Source organism: Oncorhynchus masou, chromosome 26 (assembly GCF_036934945.1).
Source record: "Oncorhynchus masou masou isolate Uvic2021 chromosome 26, UVic_Omas_1.1, whole genome shotgun sequence".
Lineage (NCBI taxonomy): Eukaryota > Metazoa > Chordata > Actinopteri > Salmoniformes > Salmonidae > Oncorhynchus > Oncorhynchus masou.
In genome coordinates, this window is record NC_088237.1 from 23,763,119 (window position 1) to 23,784,852 (window position 21,734).

The following is a 21,734-nucleotide window of genomic DNA, read 5'->3' on the forward strand; positions in this document are numbered from 1 at the left end:
TGAAACTGTATGGAAGTGAAAATCTAATCGAAGCTTATTGGTTGCGTACACAGTTTAGCAGATGTTATAGTGGGTGCGGTAAAATGTTACTAGCATTTCTGCAGTCTCTGACCTAAAGAAAAGGGTATTTTCTGAGCAGAAATCCAATTCAACGACCAGTTTAAAAAGGGAGGGGTTGATTGTGTTTAGGCAATTAGTCTGGTTAGGGATTGTTATCCACACACAAGCCTGTGCTGTGAGGGGGACCGTTACACACGGCTACCTTCCTCATTGAAGTAACTCACCTGCATGTATGTACTGAATGGTTTGCTGTAAGGGAGTGATTGGTCGATATATACTGGGAATTGTGAATGAATGTGAAGTAGTATACACATGTGCATATTGAAATGTCAGCACAATCCTAATTCATTGAGTTAGTTTGCCCGGTGGTGACTTTAGCCCTGTGTGTTCCTGTTTTGTAATACCCCCTCTGACTTCATCAATGGGTTCCCTTCCATCATGTTACTGACCTGACCAAGCTGGGACACCACCAACGATTGTGATCCTGTTGAAATGTGGTGAATTTAGTAATGAATTATTTTATTCCATGCATCAAACCAGGCTGCTTTCAACAAAGCAAGCAGTCCATGCATTTTAAGTTAATCGTTGGACATATCAAATGTACTATCAAATGCAGTTTTTATATATATATATATCATGAGTTGAGCACTTTTTCATTAAAGGGGACTTGTCCTAAATGGTTGATAAATAAATCTATTTAAAATGGGAGAGCTCTTAAAGGGACCCTTGGGTTGTTGTGCTCTTGTGATGATGAATGAGAGGCCTTAGAGGCGCGCTGTGTGCAGTAATAATCCTTGGGGTGGAACTAAGTCTGGGGCTGCATCTCAATAGTCAAAAGTAGCCTCTGTTCCTCATCCGCTTTGCGTATCTCCTTCATCTGCACTGAAATCCCAGAATAAGGTGAAAGCCCTATGGGCCAAATGGGAAAGGAGTGGCATCTCACCTATCCACCTGTTGCAGACTAGTGCAGGTGAAGGAAGGAGATGAGAAAAGGACGCCATTGTAGACTTTTGAGACCAACCCCCTTGTGTGAAACCTCACTGAATGCTGTTTGCAGACTGGGGGATGTGGGTTTTGTTAACTGAACACATGCTAACTTATATTCACAGGTCTTTGTTGGATTCAAATGAATAATTATGTCTACTGTAAACCGTGACTAGGTGAGCTGTCACTGAGCTGGCACAATGATAATGTCATGGGCTAGTGTATAACAAAAAGGTGGGCCTTCTGGGTTGTAAAACCTCTCTATTGGACACAAGTGATGGAGGTCTGTCCTGATTGGGCGAAGTCCTCTCTGATGTCCATCTTTCACGAAAGGTAGCTGCAATGTTCATGTGATTGTAACTATGACGACGGAAGCCTTTTTGAGGGCGAGAACTGGATTGCATTTCCTGTCATCGTGACTCGTGCGTTTGGACGCGAGGACAAAAAAGAGAACCTATTCTTCTACAAGAGTTCTGATCCTTTGTATCCTACTGCTGTCATATGTGTCGTGTGGCCTCTATGAACTATGTATTGTGTGGTGTTGTCTGAGGTGGTTCAATGAAAATCTGTACATATATATGAAAATACACAATCTAATATTCTCTATGATGTCTGTATTTGAGTCTGAGCCAGAGATTTGAGAAGTAACTTGAGTTCTAGAATAAGATGGCCTCAACAGTAGATACTTGAAAATCACCTTTATTCAAACTAAAGACAATGAGAAAATGTACATGCTAGAACATGTACAAAAGGCTTGTTCCTTTTGTACCATTGGCAGTGAGAGGGTTCTTTCTACAGATCACATTTAAAAAAAAAAATATTGTGCAGATTGTCAGAAGCTACTTTTCTAATACCAGTATTGGTTTTTAAGTATATGCACAATGTCAAAAAACATAACAGGAAATCCATGAATACATATGTAAACAAGTTTCATTTTTAGGAGGAAGTGGAATGGAAGGGGTTCCATCTCAGTACCGGACAGTGACTTCGTCTTCACTGTGCACATGAAGAAATGGAGTGGAGAGGAAGCCACTTTAGACAATTGAGATGCACCCAGGGTACAGTGGAGGCTGGTGGGATAAAAGAAACGGAGTGAAACGTTTCCATGTTTTTGTGTTTGATACCGTTCCATTTATTCCATTCCAGCCATTACAATGAGCCCGTCCTCCTATAGCTCCTCCCACCAACCTCCACTGCCAGGGTATTGCACTTCGCCCCTGACAGAGGACAGTGTCGTGGGCAGTGATTAGTTCAGGCGTCGAACAGATCGGGTGGTCTGAGTGGACAGGTTTCTTTGGGTCAGGGCTGCGAAAGACAAATCAAACAACTGTTAGGTCATGACAATAATGTTCTCCAACACAGGAAACGCTTGGAGTTTGGATTCATCAAATCAATTAAACTATTCCTCAACCTTCAACCAACCGCTATCCTTTACCCGTTAGGCACTTGTCAAACTCATTCCACAGAGGGCCGAGTCTCGGCGGGTTTTTGATCCTCCCTTGTACTTGACTGATGAATGAAGGTCATCGATTAGAAAGGAACTCCCCTCACCTGGTGGTTTAGGTCTTAATTACAAGGAAAAACCAGCTGACACCAGGCCCTCCAGGGAATGAGTTTGACACCCCTGCTATAGGCACTTGTTCTGAGAAGATGACATATTTACCTGAGAAGTCCAGTTGATAGCTGAATCTTCTGGTAGTGAAGTTCATAGTTCCATTTGGGTTCTGCTGGTACTGGGCTTCAATGTCCTGGCTGGATACACTGCAGGTGTCGCTTCTCTACAGTAGTAAGTCAACACACCCACACGCTGCTTGGTCATGTGTTTTTAATGTAGTAATATGAAGTCTACTCTTATGGAGTCTGAGAGCAGTAAAACGGGGCATCTTACTTTGGCAAAGTCTTTCCAGCTTCCATCCACGTCTTGAAACTGCCAACGGGACTGTAAACCCAATCCTCCACTGTGAGGACGGGAATTAGACATAGTTTTTCATTATTTGTCACATTGTACAGTTGTTACACATGGGTTCTCTCTAGCAGGTCAGAAAGGCCTTGACTTATAACCAGAACATCTTCCTGACTACATGAGCAGACCAGGAAAAACTCTTGGCCCTAACCTATAGGGACAAGACTTTGGTCAGTAAAACTCCTTGCTCTAGGTTCCCAGCCTGTATGTCCATACCTGCTTGTTTGTTGAGCTTCACATTGAGTTCTCCTCACAATTCTTTTGGTCCCGATGCGAACGTTGGTCTGACACATGCCTGGAAGAGACACAGAACAGTTCAGGACTGTTCCTAGACATGTCACGTTATGGTTCACCAGTATTTAAGTCAGTCGGACCTGAGAAGTCGAGGGTGTAGGAATATCTCCCAGCTTTGAAGCGTATCTGTCCCTTAGGGTTTTTCTGGTAGCGTCTCTCAATCCCAGCACTCCCCAGTGAGCAACTCTGCAAATAGCCACATATTATGTGCTGCTATACCATGACTGTCTCCCTCCCCCTTTCTCACCTTAATGAGGGCATATACAATATACAATATGTCATGTAGTGTGCTATTTGCAAGGGTTCAAGGAATAAAATAATGTCCCACTCACTGGAGTCTGGTATTCTATCCACACTCCCTCCTTGCCCATGAATTCCCAGGTGTAGCCAGCATAGGGAGGTGGTGAGGCAATTACGGTGGGGGCTGATTGGGCAATGGATACGCTGCAAAGAAATAGTGAATTTACACTTCAGTGTAGCTGTGACAAACTAGGTGTGAAACTACAGATGATCACACTTGCATATGTCAGGAAAGTATATAAAGTTATCTTGACACTGAGTTGAGGTCAAAGGGGAAACCAATCACACTAGAGAGAAGCTGTAATTTTTTGTTATAAATGATGTATATTTAATGCTATTATTATGTTGTGGCTATTTTGTTTTGATGTTTGTAACTTTTTCTGTATAGATTTGATGAATATTTCTATTGAATAACACCAAGATTCCTATAGGTCAGTTTGTATACAGAAAGGCTGCGCTCCAGGCTGACTACATTGCAGACGGAGGCCAGATCTCACAACGCCTGGATGGGTTTAAATAATCAGCAAGACACATCATATAATACAGCTGCCTGAGTGCTCAGTCGATGATGCAATACAACGAAGGCAGTGAAGTTGACCTGGAACTTACCCATTCAAATAACTTTGGCAACACAACCATCACACAGGTTAAATTAATGAGGCAGGCGCCTAACGGTGTATATAGATGAGGCGGCATAATAAATGCTGTTCACCATAGGTCCTAGGGGAAGAGGCTAGGGGCCAAAATACCTGCTGTTCACTGTAGGCCCTTTCCTAGGGGAAGAGACCAGGGTCTAAATGGAATAAGGCTGTGGATGAAACCTCATACCTGCTGTTCACCGTAGGCCCTTTCCTAGGGGAAGAGACCAGGGTCTAAATGGAATAAGGCTGTGGATGAAACCTCATACCTGCTGTTCACCGTAGGCCCTTTCCTAGGGGAAGAGACCAGGGTCTAAATGGAATAAGGCTGTGGATGAAACCTCATACCTGCTGTTCACTGTAGGCCCTTTCCTAGGGGAAGAGACCAGGGGTCTAAATGGAATAAGGCTGTGGATGAAACCTCATACCTGCTGTTCACCGTAGGCCCTTTCCTAGGGGAAGAGACCAGGGGTCTAAATGGAATAAGGCTGTGGATGAAACCTCATACCTGCCGTTCCCTGAGACGACGGAGTTGAACTTTGGACGCCGCCGGACGTTTCTCTGTACCCGGGTGGCTGCATTGGTCTGTGTCATAGCTGAAGAAGACAGACATGTGCTAAGAGAAACCTTTGTATTGTATGGGAAAATGCTGTCTAGCAGGATATGCAAAGTATTGTCAATTGCTCGACAACAACAAAAAAGAAACTTAAAGCGGCAATCAGCAGTTGAAACGATAACAAATCGTTCTCCATGCCCCTGTTTTGGTAAAAAGGTAAGGGAGGAAGCTGGAGAAATGTAACCAATCTCAAATTCATAGAGATATGATTGCAAGGACTGACCATCCATGATATCAAAAGTATAGTTTTAACCATGCTTTGAGGCTATTAAATGTTAGTTTCAATTTACAAACACTGGAGTGAAACAAGCTTGTATTTGGGGTTCTGATGCGGTATGACAGTTGAACTAAGCTCATAAGGAATTTATACGTTTTATTCTTCAAGAATCAATAGGTACATATCTGTCACGCCCTGACCTTAGAGATCATTTGTATGTCTTTATTTTGGTTTGGTCAGGGCGTGAGTTGGGGTGGACATTCTATGTTTTTGTGTTCTATGTTTTCTATTTCTGTGTGTTTGGCCAGGTGTGGTTCTCAATCAGAGGCAGCTGTCTATCGTTGTCTCTGATTGAGAACCAGTCATGGACCAGGATGTCTTGCTTCCAGGCAGACTAAATAACTTTTTTTGCCCGCTTTGAGGACAATACAGTGCCACTGACACGGCCTGCAACGGAAACATGCGGTCTCTCCTTCACTGCAGCCGAGGTGAGTAAAACATTTAAACGTGTTAACCCTCGCAAGGCTGCAGGCCCAGACGGCATCCCCAGCCGCGCCCTCAGAGCATGCGCAGACCAGCTGGCTGGTGTGTTTACGGACATATTCAATCAATCCCTATACCAGTCTGCTGTTCCCACATGCTTCAAGAGGGCCACCATTGTTCCTGTTCCCAAGAAAGCTAAGCTAACTGAGCTAAACGACTACCGCCCCGTAGCACTCACTTCCGTCATCATGAAGTGCTTTGAGAGACTAGTCAAGGACCATATCACCTCCACCCTACCTGACACCCTAGACCCACTCCAATTTGCTTACCGCCCAAATAGGTCCACAGACGACACAATCTCAATCTCAATCACACTGCACACTGCCCTAACCCATCTGGACAAGAGGAATACCTATGTGAGAATGCTGTTCATCGACTACAGCTCGGCATTTAACACCATAGTACCCTCCAAGCTCGTCATCAAGCTCGAGACCCTGGGTCTCGACCCCGCCCTGTGCAACTGGGTACTGGACTTCCTGACGGGCCGCCCCCAGGTGGTGAGGGTAGGCAACAACATCTCCACACCGCTGATCCTCAACACTGGGGCCCCACAAGGGTGCGTTCTGAGCCCTCTCCTGTACTCCCTGTTCACCCACGACTGCGCGGCAACGCACGCCTCCAACTCAATCATCAAGTTTGCGGACGACACAACAGTGGTAGGCTTGATTACCAACAACGACGAGACGGCCTACAGGGAGGAGGTGAGGGCCCTTGGAGTGTGGTGTCAGGACAATAACCTCACACTCAATGTCAACAAAACTAAGGAGATGATTGTGGACTTCAGGAAACAGCAGAGGGAACACCCCCCTATCCACATCGATGGAACAGTAGTGGAGAGGGTAGTAAGTTTTAAAAACTCACAAACTTCTACAGATGCACAATCGAGAGCATCCTGGCGGGCTGTATCACCGCCTGGTACGGCAACTGCTCCGCCCACAACCGTAAGGCTCTCCAGAGGGTAGTGAGGTCTGCACAACGTATCACCGGGGGCAAACTACCTGCCCTCCAGGACACCTACACCACCCGATGTTACAGGAAGGCCATAAAGATCATTAAGGACAACACCCACCCGAGCCACTGCCTGTTCACCCTGCTATCATCCAGAAGGCGAGGTCAGTACAGGTGCATCAAAGCTGGGACCGAGAGACTGAAAAACAGCTTCTATCTCAAGGCCATCAGATTGTTAAACAGCAACCACTAACATTGAGTGGCTGCTGCCAACACACTGACTCAACTCCAGCCACTTCAATAATGGAAATTGATGGGATAGGATGTAAAATATATCACTAGCCACTTTAAACAATGCTACCTAATATAATGTTTACATACCCTACATTATTCATCTCATATGTATACGTATATACTGTACTCTATCATCTACTGCATCCTTATGTAATACATGTATCACTAGCCACTTTAACTATGCCACTTTGTTTACATACTCATCTCATATGTATATACTGTACTCGATACCATCTACTGTATCTTGCCTATGCTGCTCTGCACCATCACTCATTCATATCTTTATGTACATATTCTTTATCCCCTTACACTTGTGTGTATAAGATATTAGTTTTGGAATTGTTAGTTAGATTACTTGTTGGTTATTACTGCATTGTCGGAACTGGAAGCACAAGCATTTCGCTACACTCGCATTAACATCTGCTAACCATGTGTATGTGACAAATACAATTTGATTTGATACTTAGGTAGCCTTTTCCCACCTGTGTTTTGTGGGTAGTTGTTTTCTGTTTTTGTGTCTGCACCAGACAGAACTGTTTCGTTCGTTCTCGTTTTGTTATTCAGTGGTCAGTTCTATTAAAATAACATGAACAATTACCACGCTGCGCTTTGGTCCACTTCTTCAAACAGTGGTGACAATATTATTATGTCCAAAAAGTGATGAATAAACTGATCAATTCAATCCATAGCGCAGAAGACCTGTCTTGTAGCGCAGTTGACATTTGAAGGTCATTTACTAATTGAGCCAAAAAATGCAGCGTCTAAGTGAATGCAGTCTCCGTAAATGTGGTAACATTGCCTTTAAATGTCAATCGCGCTAAAGCGCAGATCTTCCACACTATGGATTGAATCAAACCCCAAGTGCCAGATCTCAACCCCGGTGTTCCCTCTATGCTACTGGCTACTTTCTCTGTCACATCACACTGTATGTGGTGGGATGAGGGACAAAACAGTTTCATAATTGGGAGAGATTATGAATTTATAATAAGAAAAACTTGGTTTGTTTTTCCGCTGCACGTTTCCAAACGTTTTGCTACAGCGTGATCTAATGAATATGGCCCTGTGTGGAGTCTACCTGTGAAGTCTAAGGTGTAGCTGGTGCTCCCCACAGTGAAGTGGAAGGTCCCCTGAGGTCTGAGGATGTACTGTCGTTCCACATCACCACTACTGACTGAGGACGAGCCCTGACCTGGACCCTGGGGTTGGGAGGGAGGGAGGGGGGGGGGGGGTGAGCAGAAAGAGAGAGAAATGAAATATGCAGGGAGAATTTCATTTTTATTTAATTCCAATTTAAAACGTATTATAGGACCATTTGGGAACTTTCAGATTCACTCACCAAAGAACCGTATTCACGCCATATTAGATCGTCTTTGAAATACCACCCGATGTCTTCACTTTGAGCCTGAGGTAGGAACGTGAGTCGCCGTACACTCATGGCAGCATTTTGAGCCTCAATCTGATCAAAATCTATATAGACCTGCCTAGAATACACAGAGCAGGTCTATGGGCTCTTATTCATTGTTAAGTACTTGATTTTTTGCTATGGCCGATTTATTGCTCAAGTAGTCAGCTGTGACATCAGCATGAGGCATTTGACTATAAAGTGTTTTGTTGGTGTGTTATTGACAATAGTCTATGCAAACAATAATGCAACTGAGAAATGTTGATCTGTAATGCTCGTAAACTTACCAGATAACTATTGCCAAACCCACGTAATGACACTGTAAATAACATATATAAAACGTAATTATTATAACAGTGAAAAATAATCTAGTCAATGACGAGCCGATTTGCTTGCTTTAGGACAAGAAAACTCCCAAAAGATTAAATGGGTATTAAATCATGTCTAGAAAAGTTGAAAGGCTAGTTATTTAAATATAATAGTCAAATGGTTGTATATAAATAACACTTGTTACTTTTAGTTGAAAATATAGAGTGGAAGTTTCATTCGTCTTTACACATCAGTCATGACTTTCTTTTGTACTGCTTTCACTTTCATTTGTTGGGTTTGACGGGCGCGGCTCTGTTTCGCATAAAACATAACCTTTCAGATTCGAGAAAGATTAACAAAAATGAACAAAGGGTTACATTTACATTTAAGTCATTTAGCAGACGCTCTTATCCAGAGCGACTTACAAATTGGTGAATTCACCTTCTGACATCCAGTGGAACAGCCACTTTACAATAGTGCATCTAAAGGGTTGGTATCTAAAGGGTTGGTGAAACGCAGATTTATTAGAACCAATAACAATCATGCAAACTACCAGAACACAAAATAAAATCATTGCAATTTATTCTGCTTTTAATCAAAACCTTATTACATGGAAACATACACTGTTTTTGTCTTTATTCATTGTGTACAGTAACAATACGGCAGTTTAAGCTTTCAATCACATTAAGGTACCTAGGACAAGCGTCAGCCCATTTTTAGGAACATTTTAACGCAGTGTTATTCCAACATTGTTACTACCACATTACTGTAGATTGTATTGCATTGATTTTCATAAAACATAATCAATTCATCATTGCTAAAAGTCAAATTGTTTAACTGTTCGTAACAGGATTTGTTTACTCTGAGCATTTATTGCACCAATAAAAATTTAACTAATCTAGGGATAAAGTATAAAGTCAGTGGGCTGTTTATTCTGAACAGCCATGTTAGAAATGAACACAAGTTAGATAGCCAATGATGTATATACACATCATTGGTCATGACCCTTGATTCAAATAAATGATTAAATTAAAATATTAAGGCTTATTTAATGAAGGCTTTGAATATTCACGTCTTTTTGAACAACACCTGAGATAAAAGGTATGACCTACATTTCAACATCATGCACACAAATGTTATGGAACTAAATGTCCCAGTTACTTGATCATGGCCGTCTGCTACAGCATTCCTCATACATGTATACCCTACAAAGGCAAAGTGCAATATCTGCTTAAAATATTTAACAGCCAAATCTGACATCAAAGTCTTTTTCTGTCCAGACATACAGCAATTTCTGGTACTTCATGACATATTCTGATCGACTGGGTTGTTCTTGTCAGGAAACAAAATGCCTTATTATCACATATTACACCAGGCCATTACAACAGAACAAATGTTTTTTACCAAATTTGCAGATAATGCACTTTGCATTTGCGGGACAACAACAACAAAACACACACAGAAAAAGGTAAACAGTTTCATTGTGCATGTTGTTTCATACACGGTGTGTACAGGAGTATGTATATCCAGTATCTGTAGTCCTTTTCTGCAATAGGCATGTATTCCCGTGCGTGAGCTAATGGCAGGTTATTGCATGTAAACATATTGCATGTAATAGCAACCCAACAATTGTACTTCCCCTAAAATAAACAGGCAATGATGATGTCGGAGTGTTGCATTGTTCATGCTCTCTTGACACGCCTGATGTTGCGCGTCACACTTGTAGACTGGTTGGTTTGCTTCATGGCTGCAAAAGACATAGACATTTAGAGAATGCTTCAGACAAGACCTAAATACATAGTCATTACATATTGCCATTCCTTTTCTAGAAAATCTAATTGATTAAGACCTACTATGAGAATGATGACCTTGAAAAGAGATCCCACTGTAGTTGTGTCTCCTCTAACATGAGATACACATCATCTGCAAGGCGACACACGTCTTGAGGCCTCCTACCTGAGAAGTCCAGCTTGTAGGCCTGTCCGTTGACAGTGAAGGACATGGATCCATTGAAGTCCTTCTGGTACTGGTCTTCAATGTCAGCACTGTCTTTGAAGGTGTGCCAGCGCCCACTTTTCCCCCCAAACTGCCACTCTGGAGATTCACTCTGGCCCACTGGAGACAACTTCACTCTCTGGAAGCAGATGTCACCTGACCAATTCTGTTCAATCAGAGAGACCGTTTCGTTTGTCTCAAGTAAAATATCAATACATTCAAATCAGCACATTCAAATAATGAGGGTTTTATCTATGGCACAGTCGATGTCTTCTCCTAAAGGGGCAATCCGTTCGATTGTGTTTGAACTTACAGATTTCCGCTTTGAGGTGGTTGGTACTTTGGACGACGGACAACTTTCCTCTTCCTCTTGCTGCTCACCTGTCTCATTTCTAACAAACACATAATGAACAGAGAAACTAATAAGCAACACAGAAATGTTTTATTCACATATTTTCACTTTCCCAGTTACGTTGAGTCTTTCTGTTTTGAGTGAGTCACAGACATGAGTGAGTCACAGACTGGCAACTGCTTGGCATCGGCCACAAGGCACTACAGAGGGTAGCGTGTACGGCCCAGTACATCCCGGAGCTCTATAACAGGCGGTGTATGTATGTGTTTTTAGAAAAATATATATATATATACACTGTATAGCCACATTATTGTAATTTTATTATGTTACTATTTCCTTTTTTTCTTTAGCAAATGTTTCTTACTTTTTAACTCTGCATTGTTGGGAAAGGGCTCGTAAGTAAGTATTTCACGGTAAAGATTTTACCAGTTGTATTTGGCGCATGTGACAAATAAAATGTGATTTGACATTAAAGTTTTAATGTCAATATAAGTGTTTGTCTGGGGTTTCTTTCAGTCCAACTCACGTCTGAATCGGATCTTGAAGATATCAGAGCCGATGTTGAACGTAAGAGAACCGTTACGGTTGCGTTGGAATTTCTTCTCGATCTCAGAACTCTGGATGGGGCCTGGGTTTCCCTTGGAATCCTGAGAGAAAAGACAAACACTCTTCCTGTCACTCAACAATGGTTTCTGTGACACTTTTTTCTCTCAATAGCATTACATGTCATATGATATTATGTTTCTAAGCTGAATTAAGACTGGAGAAGATGATTCCAGAGTTCCAGAAGAGGTTTCCATGGTTCAGTTTACTTCCTGAATTGACTGAATTGAAATAGAATAGACCTTAACCCTGGCATGTTCCTAAGTTCAGTTTCTAAAGATAACGGTACACTTGGGGTTGTTGCCTGGTGTTCTGCTGTACCTTTTCTCCATACTTGGTCCAGCCTTTGCGAGTTGAGTAGAACCAGATCCACTCTGTCTGCTGACCATCCAAACGCCTCACTCTCAGATTATTCTTACCGCGGACTCTCATCGCCTTGAAATCAATACTCACTTTGCTACAGAGAGAGAATAGAAAGAGACAAGACAGAGGGAGAGACAAACAGACATAGGGAGAGGGGTGGGAGTCTCAATTACCAAAATAATTATTTCAAAGTCCTTGAAAGACTTTAGATCAGTCAACCAAACCCATTTTTATATATATATACAGTGTCAAGAAAAAGTATATGAACCCTTTGGAATGACCTGGATTTCTGCATAAAATGGTCATCAAATTTGATCTGATCTTCAACTAAGACACAACAATAGATACACACAGTCTGCTTAAACTAATAACACACAAACAATTATACGTTTTCATGTTTTATTGAACAAACTGTGTAAACATTCACAGTGCAGGCTGGGAAAAGTATGTGAACCCTTGGATTTAATAACTGGTTGACCATCCTTTGAAAGCAATAACCTCAACCAAAAGTTTTCTGTAGTTGCAGATCAGACGTGCACAACGGTCAGGAGGAAATTGGGACCATTCCTCTTTACAAAACTGTTTCAGTTCAGTCTAGCAACCTAGACTGTGAATGTGATGTCTGGTGTGAACTGCTCTATTGAGGTCATGCCACTGCATCTCAATTGGGGTGAGGTCAGGGCTCTGACTGGGCCACTCCAGAAGGACTATTTACTTTTGTTGAAGACATTGTTGTTGATTTACTTTTGTCATTGTACTGTTCCATCCCCCAACTTCTGTTGACCTTCAATTGGCAGACAGCAAATGTATTGATAAACTTGGGAATTCATTTTTCTGTCGATAATAGCAAGATGTCCAGGCCCTGCAGCAAAGCAGCCCCAAACCATGATGCTCCCTCCACCATAGTTTACAGTTGGGATGAGGTTTTAATGTCGGTGTGCTGTGTCTTTTTCTCTCCACACAGTGTTGTGTGTTCCTTCCAAACAACTCAACTGTAGTTTTAATCTGTCCACAGAATATTTTGCCAGTAACGCCTGGAACATCCAGGTTGCAAACTTCATGTCTTCTGAGATCTCTTTTGTTCGAGGTGGTTCATATCAGGCAATGCTTCTTGTGAATAGCAAACTCACAGGGCAACTCTTTTTTTTGTTGTTGAATTTTTACCCCTTTTTTCTCCCCAATTTCATGGTATCCAATTGTTGTAGTAGCTACTATTTTGGCTCATCGCTACAACTCCCGTACAGGCTCGGGAGAGACGAAGGTTGAAAGTCATGTGTCCTCTGATACACAACCCAACCAGCCGCACTGCTTCTTACCACAGCGCGCATCCAACCCGGAAGCCAGCTGCACCAATGTGTCGGAGGGTACACCGTGCACCTGGCAACCTTGGTTAGCGCTCACTGCGCCCGGCCCGCCACAGGAGTCGCTGGTGAGCGATCAGACAAGGACATCCCTACCGACCAAGCCCTCCCTAACCCGGACGGCACTAGGCCAATTGTGTGTCGCCCCACGGACCTCCCGGTCGCGGCCGGTTACGACAGAGCCTGGGCGCGAACCCAGGGACTCTGATGGCACAGCTGGCGCTGCAGTCGGGCGCCCTTAACCACTGCGCCACCCGGGAGGCCCTAGGGCATTACCAACATCTCCAATCTCGTCTCATTGATTAGCTGAATCCTGACTCCAATTAGCATTTGGAGAAGTCATTAGCCTAGGGGGTTCACATACTTTTACAACCTAGACTGTGAATGTTTAAATGATGTATTCAATATTGACAAGAAAAGAACAATAATTTGTGTGTTATTATTTTAAGCACACTGTGTGTGTCTATTGTTGTGACTTAGATTAAGGTCAGATCAAATTTTATGAACAATTTATGCAGAAATCCAGGTAATTCCAAAGGGTTCACATACTTTTTCTTGCCACTATACAATACCAGTCAAGTCTGGACACATCGACTCATTCAAGGGTTTTTCTTTATTTTTACTATTTTCTACATTGTAAAATAATAGTGAAGTGACATCAAAACTATGAAATAACCCATATGGAATCCTGTAGTAACAAAAAAGTGTTAAACAGATTCAAAGTAGCCACACTTTGCCTTGATGACAGCTTTGCACACTCTTGGCATTCTCTCAACCAGCTTAGTGAGGTACGCAGTCACCTGGAATGCATTTCAATTAACAGGTGTGCCTTGTTAAAAGTACATTTTGGAATTACTTTCCTTCTTTATGCATTTCGGCCAATCAGTTGTTTTGTGACAAGGTAGGGGTGGTATACAGAGGATAGCCCTATTTGGTAAAAGAACAGCTCAAATAAGTAAAGAGAAACGACAGTCCATCATTACTTTAAGACATGAAGGTCAGTCAATCCGGAACATTTCCAGAACTTTGAAAGTTTCTTCAAGTGCAGTCACAAAAACTATCAAGCGATATGATGAAACTGTCTCTCTTGAGGACCGCCATAGGAAAGGAAGACCCAGAGTTAGGGGGCTGAATAATTTTGCACGCCCAATTTTTCAGTTTTTGATTTGTTAAAAAAGTTTGAAATATCCAATAAATGTCATTCCACTTCATGATTGTGTCCCACTTGTTGTTGATTCTTCACAAAAAAATACAGTTTTATATCTTTATGTTTGAAGCCTGAAATGTGGCAAAAGGTTGCAAAGTTCAAGGGGGCTGAATACTTTCGCAAGGCACTGTACCTCTGCTGCAAAGAATAAGTTCATTAGTTACCAGCATCCGAAATTGCAGCCCAAATAAATGCTTCACAAGGTACAAGTAACAGACACATTTCAACATCAACTGTTCAGAGGAGACTGCATGAATCAGACCTTCATGGTTGAATTGCTGTAGAGAAACCACTACTAAAGGACACCAATAAGAAGAAGATACTTACTTGGGCCAAGAAACACGAGCAATGGACATTAGAACAGTGGAAATCTGTCCTTTGGTCTGATAAGTCCCAATTTGAGATTTTTGGTACCAACCGCCGTGTCTTTGTGAGACGTAGAGTGGGTGAACACATTATCTCCGCATGCGTGGTTCCCACCGTGAAGCATGGAGGAGGTAGTGTGATGGTGTGGGGGTGCTTTGCTGTTGACACTGTCTGTGATTTATTTAGAACTCAAGGCATACTTAACCAGAATGGCTACCACAGCATTCTGCAGCGATATGCCACCCCATCTGGTTAGCGCTTAGTGGGACAATCATTTGTTTTTCAACAGGGCAATGACCCAACACACCTACAGGCTGTGTAAGGGCTATTTGACCAAGACGGAGAGTGATCGAGTACTGCATTAGATGACAATTGAGATGGTTTGGGATGAGTTGGACCACAGAGTGAAGGAAAAGCAGCCAACAAGTGCTCAGCATATGTGGGAACTCCTTTAAGACTTTTGGAAAAGCATTCCAGGTGAAGCTGGTTGAAAGAATGATAAGAGTTTATCAAGGCAAAGGGTGGCTACTTTGAAGAATCTCAAAAATATATATATATTTTGATTGGTTTAACACTTCTTTGATTACTACATGATTCCATCTGTGTTATTTCATAGTTTTGATGTCTTCACTATTATTCTACAACACAGAGAATTGTAAAAAAAAATAACGAACAACCCATGAATGAGTAGGTGTGTCCAAACTTTTGACTGGTACTGTTTATATATTGTATATACAGACAATGTATGTAGGCCTATCTGGCTCTGAACAAAACTAACACCATCAGGTGTATGGCCCGCTAATGTCACCTTACCCGTAGGGGGTGTTGTAGATATTGATGCCCTTAATGTTGGGTTGGGAGTACTGTCCCTCCAAAATGTGATCGTTGGCTATGTCTGTCCAGCCATGTCCATCTTCCAACTGCCATTTGTATGGCCCGCTAATGTCACGCTGAGCCCCTGACAGTGGAGCACAAAATGGATACAGGTAAATTACACTCACAACACACTCATTCGTTGCATTCATACATATGTTCATGGTCACAAACACAAACATAATAACTTGATTCGGCCATTGTCCATTTTCAGTCTTGGTCAATTAACATTTCTAAACATTTCAAGGTTTATGGATGGAATGGAAGCAAACTTGTCGACTCCCTCCCTTCCTCTCTGACCCTATTACAGCCTAGTACACGTCTCACCTCTAGATGAAGAACTTTCCCTGGCCCGGTCTCCTCTTCTCCCTCCAGATGAAGACCTCCTCCTTTCTCTCCCACTTCCTCCTCTCCCTGCAGATAAAGACCTCCTCCTGTCCCTCCTCCCATCTCCTCCTCTCCCTGCAGATAAAGACCTCCTCCTGTCCCTCCTCCCATCTCCTCCTCTCCCTGCAGATAAAGACCTCCTCCTGTCCCTCCTCCCATCTCCTCCTCTCCCTGCAGATAAAGACCTCCTCCTGTCCCTCCTTCCACCTCCTCCTCTCCCTGCAGATAAAGACCTCCTCCTGTCCCTCCTTCTACCTCCTCCTCTCCCTGCAGATAAAGACCTCCTCCTGTCCCTCCTCCCACCTCCTCCTCTCCCTCCAGATAAAGACCTCCTCCTGTCCCTCCTCCCACCTCCTCTACCTCCAGATAAAGACCTCCTCCTGTCCCTCCTTCCACCTCCTCCTCTCCCTCCAGATAAAGACCTCCTCCTGTCCCTCCTTCCACCTCCTCCTCTCCCTGCAGATAAAGACCTCCTCCTGTCCTTCCTTCCACCTCCTCCTCTACCTCCAGATGAAGACCTCCTTTCTCTCCCACCCCCTCCTCTCCCTCCAGATAAAGACCTCTTCCTGTCCCTCTTTCCACCTCCTCCTCTACCTCCAGATGAAGACCTCCTCCTTTCTCTCCCATCTCCTCCTCTCCCTCCAGATAAAGACCTCCTCCTGTCCCTCCTTCCACCTCCTCCTCTACCTCCAGATAAAGACCTCCTTTCTCTCCCACCTCCTCTTCTACCTCCAGATAAAGACCTCCTCCTGTCCCTCCTTCCACCTCCTCCTCTACCTCCAGATGAAGACCTCCTCCTTTCTCTCCCACCGCCTCCTCTTCTCCCTCCAGATAAAGACCTCCTCCTTTCCCTCCTCCCACTACCTCCATCTCTGTCAGAGGAGGAGCTGAGGTGCTTGAGGCGACACTTGGCTCCATAGCGACAGTTGCCTCTCAGTGCGTATTTGCAGACGTGTAGGTAGTGGCACCTTTTCCCATCCCGGCAGTGACCACTGTTGTAGTACCGGCAAGGCTCTTCCTGATCCTGATCAAATATAATATCATCAAAATATAATATATATCATCAAATATATCATAATATAATTCAACTGAAATAGATATGACAGCATGACTTTTGAATTTTTCCACATTTTTGTTACGTTACAGCTTTATTCTAAAATGGAATAGATTTTAAAAAACTCAATCTACACACCATACCTCATAACTACAAAGCAAAAACAGGTTTGTGAAAACAGAAATACTTTATTTACAAGGCCAAACTGAGAAATCGGAGAAGGCCCTTGGTCAGGGAGTTGACCAAGAACCCGATGGTCACTCTGACAGAGCTCTAGAGTTTCTCTGTGGAGATAGGAGGACCTTACAGAAGCACAACCATTCCTGCAGCACTCCACCAATCAGGCCTTTATGGTAGAGTGGCCAGACGGAAGCCACTCCTCAGTAAAAGGCACATGACAGGCCAATTGGAGTTTGCCAAAAGGCACCTAAAGACTCTCTGACCGTGAGAAACAAGATTCTCTGGTCTGATGAAACCAAGATTGAACTCTTTGGCCTGAATGCCAAGCATCACAGCTGGAGGAAACCTGGCACCATCCCTTCGGTGAAGCATGGTGGTGGCAGCATCGTGTTGTGGGGATATTTTTCAGCAGCAGGGACTGGGAGACGAGTCAAGATCGAGGCAAAGATGAACGGAGCAAAGTACAGAGAGATCCTTGATGAAAACCTGCTCCAGAGCACTCAGGACCTCAGACTGGGGCGAAGGTTCACCTTCAAACAGGACAACGACCCTAAGCACACACTCAAGACAAGGCAGGAGTGGCTTCAGGACAAGTCTCTGAATGTCCTTGAGTGGCCTAGCCAGAGCCCGGACTTGAACCCGATCGAACATCTCTGGACAGACCTGAAAATAGCTGTGCTGATGCTCCCCATCTAACCTGACAGAGTTTGAGAGGATCTGCAGAGAAGAATGGGAGAAACTCCCCAAATACAATTGTGCCACGCTTGTAGCGTCATACCCAAGAAGACTCATTGCTGTAATCACTGCCAAAGGTGCTGAGTAAAGAGTCTGAATACTTATGTAAATGTGATATTTCAGTTGTTGTTGTTTTTATACATTTGCAAAACTGTCTAAAAATCTGTTTTTGCTTTGTCATTATGGGGTATTGTGTGTAGATTGATGAGGGAAAAAACATTTTATAAATGTTAGAATAAGGCTGTAATGTAACAAAATGTGTAAAAAAGTCAAGGGGTCTGAAAAAGGCACTATATCTGTTAACTATAAGTGTTTGGATAAAACCATTCGCTAAATTACCATATTACATAGATAGTTTACATTTTTCTTTTTAGAAGGAATTATATGGGGTTCCATTTGTAAAGTTGAACAGTTCATTTGTACAGGCTAATTTATTTTATTTTTTACATAAAATGTTTAATTTGAGCCCCAGATCGAAACTACTAAAAAAAAAGGATGCTTGATATTTTTTACAGACTTAGTTCTGACCTCCCGGGTTCCTGCTGCATCACTGTCTGATTCCTCTTCTGTAGCACTGCCCTCAGAGTTACTCTCAGAGCAGCTGAAGTTCTCCTGGTAGCTGTTCCCTTGACTAGGGTCTGGACAGGGAAAAAAGAATAGAAATAAAATAGAATTTAATAGAATAATAGGAAATAGAAGAGAAGCTGTGATTACAGTGTGATATTGGACCAGTGTGATATCAAATTGTGTTTTGTACACTGTGAAATAAATCCTGTAATTGTCACAGAAAATAACTGTATAATCAACAGTAACAAACTGTATAAGCTGAATACAGTAGGTTACCGTATATTACATTGCATTGTAGGGAAAAATGTAAAGACTGGGAAATATTTTAAGTATTTTGTAACGCAAATAAATGCTACCTAAAAAACAGTAGCAGTTCAGTTACACAATACATTTAATATTTAATTCTTTGTTAATTGGTACCTGTTTTGTTATTTTATATGCATTTATGGCAGTGTTGTTTTAAATTATACAAAAAATATACAATCAGAAAGGCACAACATACAAAGAAATCATTTTCCATTGTTAAAAGTAAATCACAAAAATAGGAGCTCCATGTAAAATGCAGGCCCCTTGTGGAAATTAGGAGAATAATATGAGTGAGTTTTTTCAATGTGATGTACACTGAGTGTACAAAACACTAGTAACACCTGCCTTTTCCATTACATAAACCTTGTCTGGAGGTTAGTTAACACACTGTCCAAAGAAGGGCCAGAGGTATACAGAATGCTGTCGTCTGCGTAGAGGTGGATCAGAGAATCACCAGCAGCAAGAGCGACATCATTGATGTATACAGAGAAGAGAGTCTGCCCGAGAATTGAACCCTGTGGCACCCCATAGAGACTGCCAGAGGTCCGGACAACAGGCCCTCCGATTTTACACACTGAACTCTGTCTGAGAAGTAGTTGGTGAACCAGGCGAGGCAGTCATTTGAGAAACCAAGGCTGTTGAGTCTGCCAATAAGAATGTGGTGATTGACAGAGTCGAAAGCCTTGGCCAGGTCGATGAATACGGCTGCACAGTAATGTCTCTTATTGATGGCGGTTATGATATCGTTTAGGACCTTGAGCGTGGCTGAGGTGCACCCATGACCAGCTCTGAAACCAGATTGCATAGCGGAGAAGGTCAGGTGGGATTCGAAATGGTCGGTAATCTGTTTGTTAACTTGGCTTTCGAAAACCTTAGAAAGGCAGGGTAGAATAGATATAGGTCTGTAGAAGTTTGGGTCTAGAGTGTCTCCCCCTTTGAAGAGGGGGATGACCACGGCAGCTTTCCAATCTTTGGGAATCTCAGATGACACGAAAGAGGGGTTGAACAGGCTAGTAATAGGGGTTGCAACAATTTTGGCAGATCATTTTAGAAAGAGAGAGTCCAGATTGTCTAGCCTGGCTGATTTGTAGGGGTCCCAATTTTTCAGCTCTTTCAGAACATCAGCTATCTGGATTTGGGTGAAGGAGAAATGGGGAGGTTTGGGCGAGTGGGGGGTGCAGGGCTGTTGACCGGGGTAGGGGTAGCCAGGTGAAAAGCAAGGCCAGCCGTGGAAAAATGCTTATTGAAATTCTCAATTATAGTGGATTTATCGGTGGTGACAGTGTTTCCTAGCCTCAGTGCAGTGGGCAGCTGTGAGGAGGTTCTCTTATTCTCCATGGACTTTACAGTGTCCCAGAACTTTTTTGAGTTTGTGCTACAGAATGCAAATTTCTGCTTGAAAAGGCTAGCCTTAGCTTTCCTAACTGCCTGTGTATATTGGTTCCTAACTTCCCTGAAAAGTTGCATATCACGGGGGTTATTCGATGCTAATGCAGAACGCCACAAAATGTTTTTGTGCTGGTCAAGGGCAGTCAGATCTGGAGTGAACCAAGGGCGATATATCTGTTCCTGGTTCTACATTTTTTGAAAGGGGCATGCTTATTTAAGATGGCGAGGATGGCACTTTTAAAGAATAACCAGGCATCCTCTACTGACGGGATGAGAAAGGCCTGCTCGCTGAAGTGTTTTAGGGAGTGTTTGACAGTGATGAGGGGTGGTCGTTTGACCGCAGACCCGTTACGGATGCAGGCAATGAGGCAGTGGTCGCTGAGATCTTGGTTGAAAACAGCAGAGGTGTATTTGGAGGGCAAGTTGGTTAGGATTATATTTATGAGGGTGCCCGTGTTTACGGATTTGGTGTTGTACCATGATAATGCCCCCATACACAGAGTGAGGTCCACACACAAATGGTTTGTTGAGATCGGTGTGGAAGAACAAAGCCCTGACCTCAATCCCATCAAACACCTTTGGGATGAATTGGAACACCGACTGCATGCCAGGCCTAATCACCCAACATCAGTTGCCCGACCTTAATAATGCTTTTGTGGCTGAATTGAAGCAAGTCCCTGCAGCAATGTTTCAACATCTAGTGGAAAGCCTTCCCAGAAGAGTGAAGGCTGTTATAGCAGCAAAGGGGGGACCAACTCCATATTAATGCCCATGATTTGGAATGAGATGTTCGATGAGCAGATGTCCACATACTGTTGGTCATGTTGTGAAGCTGCGTATAGGCATGGCTTCCTTGTTTTCAGTCTACCAGTTTGTCTATCCTGAGCATTATAGGACATTGTTATGAATTACAGAAATGAAAGTGAAAGCATGTTGTAATTTCCTAGAAACAAAATCCTACTATCATAGTAACTTTACCATAACGACTATACCTGAGAACAAAGTAAACATAGAAATGTGAATTTTATATAAAACACCTAACTTTAACGTGTTGTCAAGTTGGCTAGGACCTATTGAATCAAAGCCGTCTGTCCGACGCGAAACAACAGCAATTCACGCATCATATCGCTTGACATGAAACATAAATATTACAAGGGAAGGGGATATAATAAAATAAAACATTGTAAGGAAATAATCTAATCAGTTCATATGTAATTGCGTCTTACCATTTACGCTGCTGGACGCCATGGGAGAATAGTAATAGCTTTCGTTTTCCATTGAATAGCCCGCAAACCAGTGAAGCTTGCTCAATCATTTTACATTAGGGACAGATCGAAATTTACGGAGCAGGGGTTGTCAAACTTTTTTATTTTGCTTTGGGGAGGGTTGTGTGTGTTTAAAAAAAATTGGGCACAAGCGGTGGTGGTG

At 42.9% G+C, this 21,734-nt stretch overlaps 1 protein-coding gene across 1 annotated transcript; it reads right to left on the bottom strand.

Moving 5' to 3' along the window:
* Positions 1-1,727: 1,727 nt before the first annotated feature.
* On the bottom strand, positions 1,728-21,645 carry si:ch211-244b2.4 (uncharacterized protein LOC541512 homolog). The gene is made up of 20 exons (XM_064938946.1): positions 21,533-21,645; positions 18,573-18,682; positions 16,853-17,099; positions 15,629-15,773; positions 11,840-11,975; positions 11,442-11,562; positions 10,877-10,955; positions 10,725-10,729; positions 10,525-10,683; positions 10,257-10,315; positions 8,547-8,578; positions 8,194-8,338; positions 7,933-8,053; positions 4,748-4,835; positions 3,634-3,745; positions 3,382-3,487; positions 3,224-3,302; positions 2,933-3,002; positions 2,708-2,822; positions 1,728-2,349 (listed from the first exon to the last, which is right to left on the bottom strand). The coding sequence occupies exons 1-20, from the start codon at positions 21,582-21,584 to the stop codon at positions 2,291-2,293; spliced, it is 2,040 nt and encodes a 679-aa protein (XP_064795018.1). The 5' UTR covers positions 21,585-21,645; the 3' UTR covers positions 1,728-2,290.
* Positions 21,646-21,734: the final 89 nt, after the last annotated feature.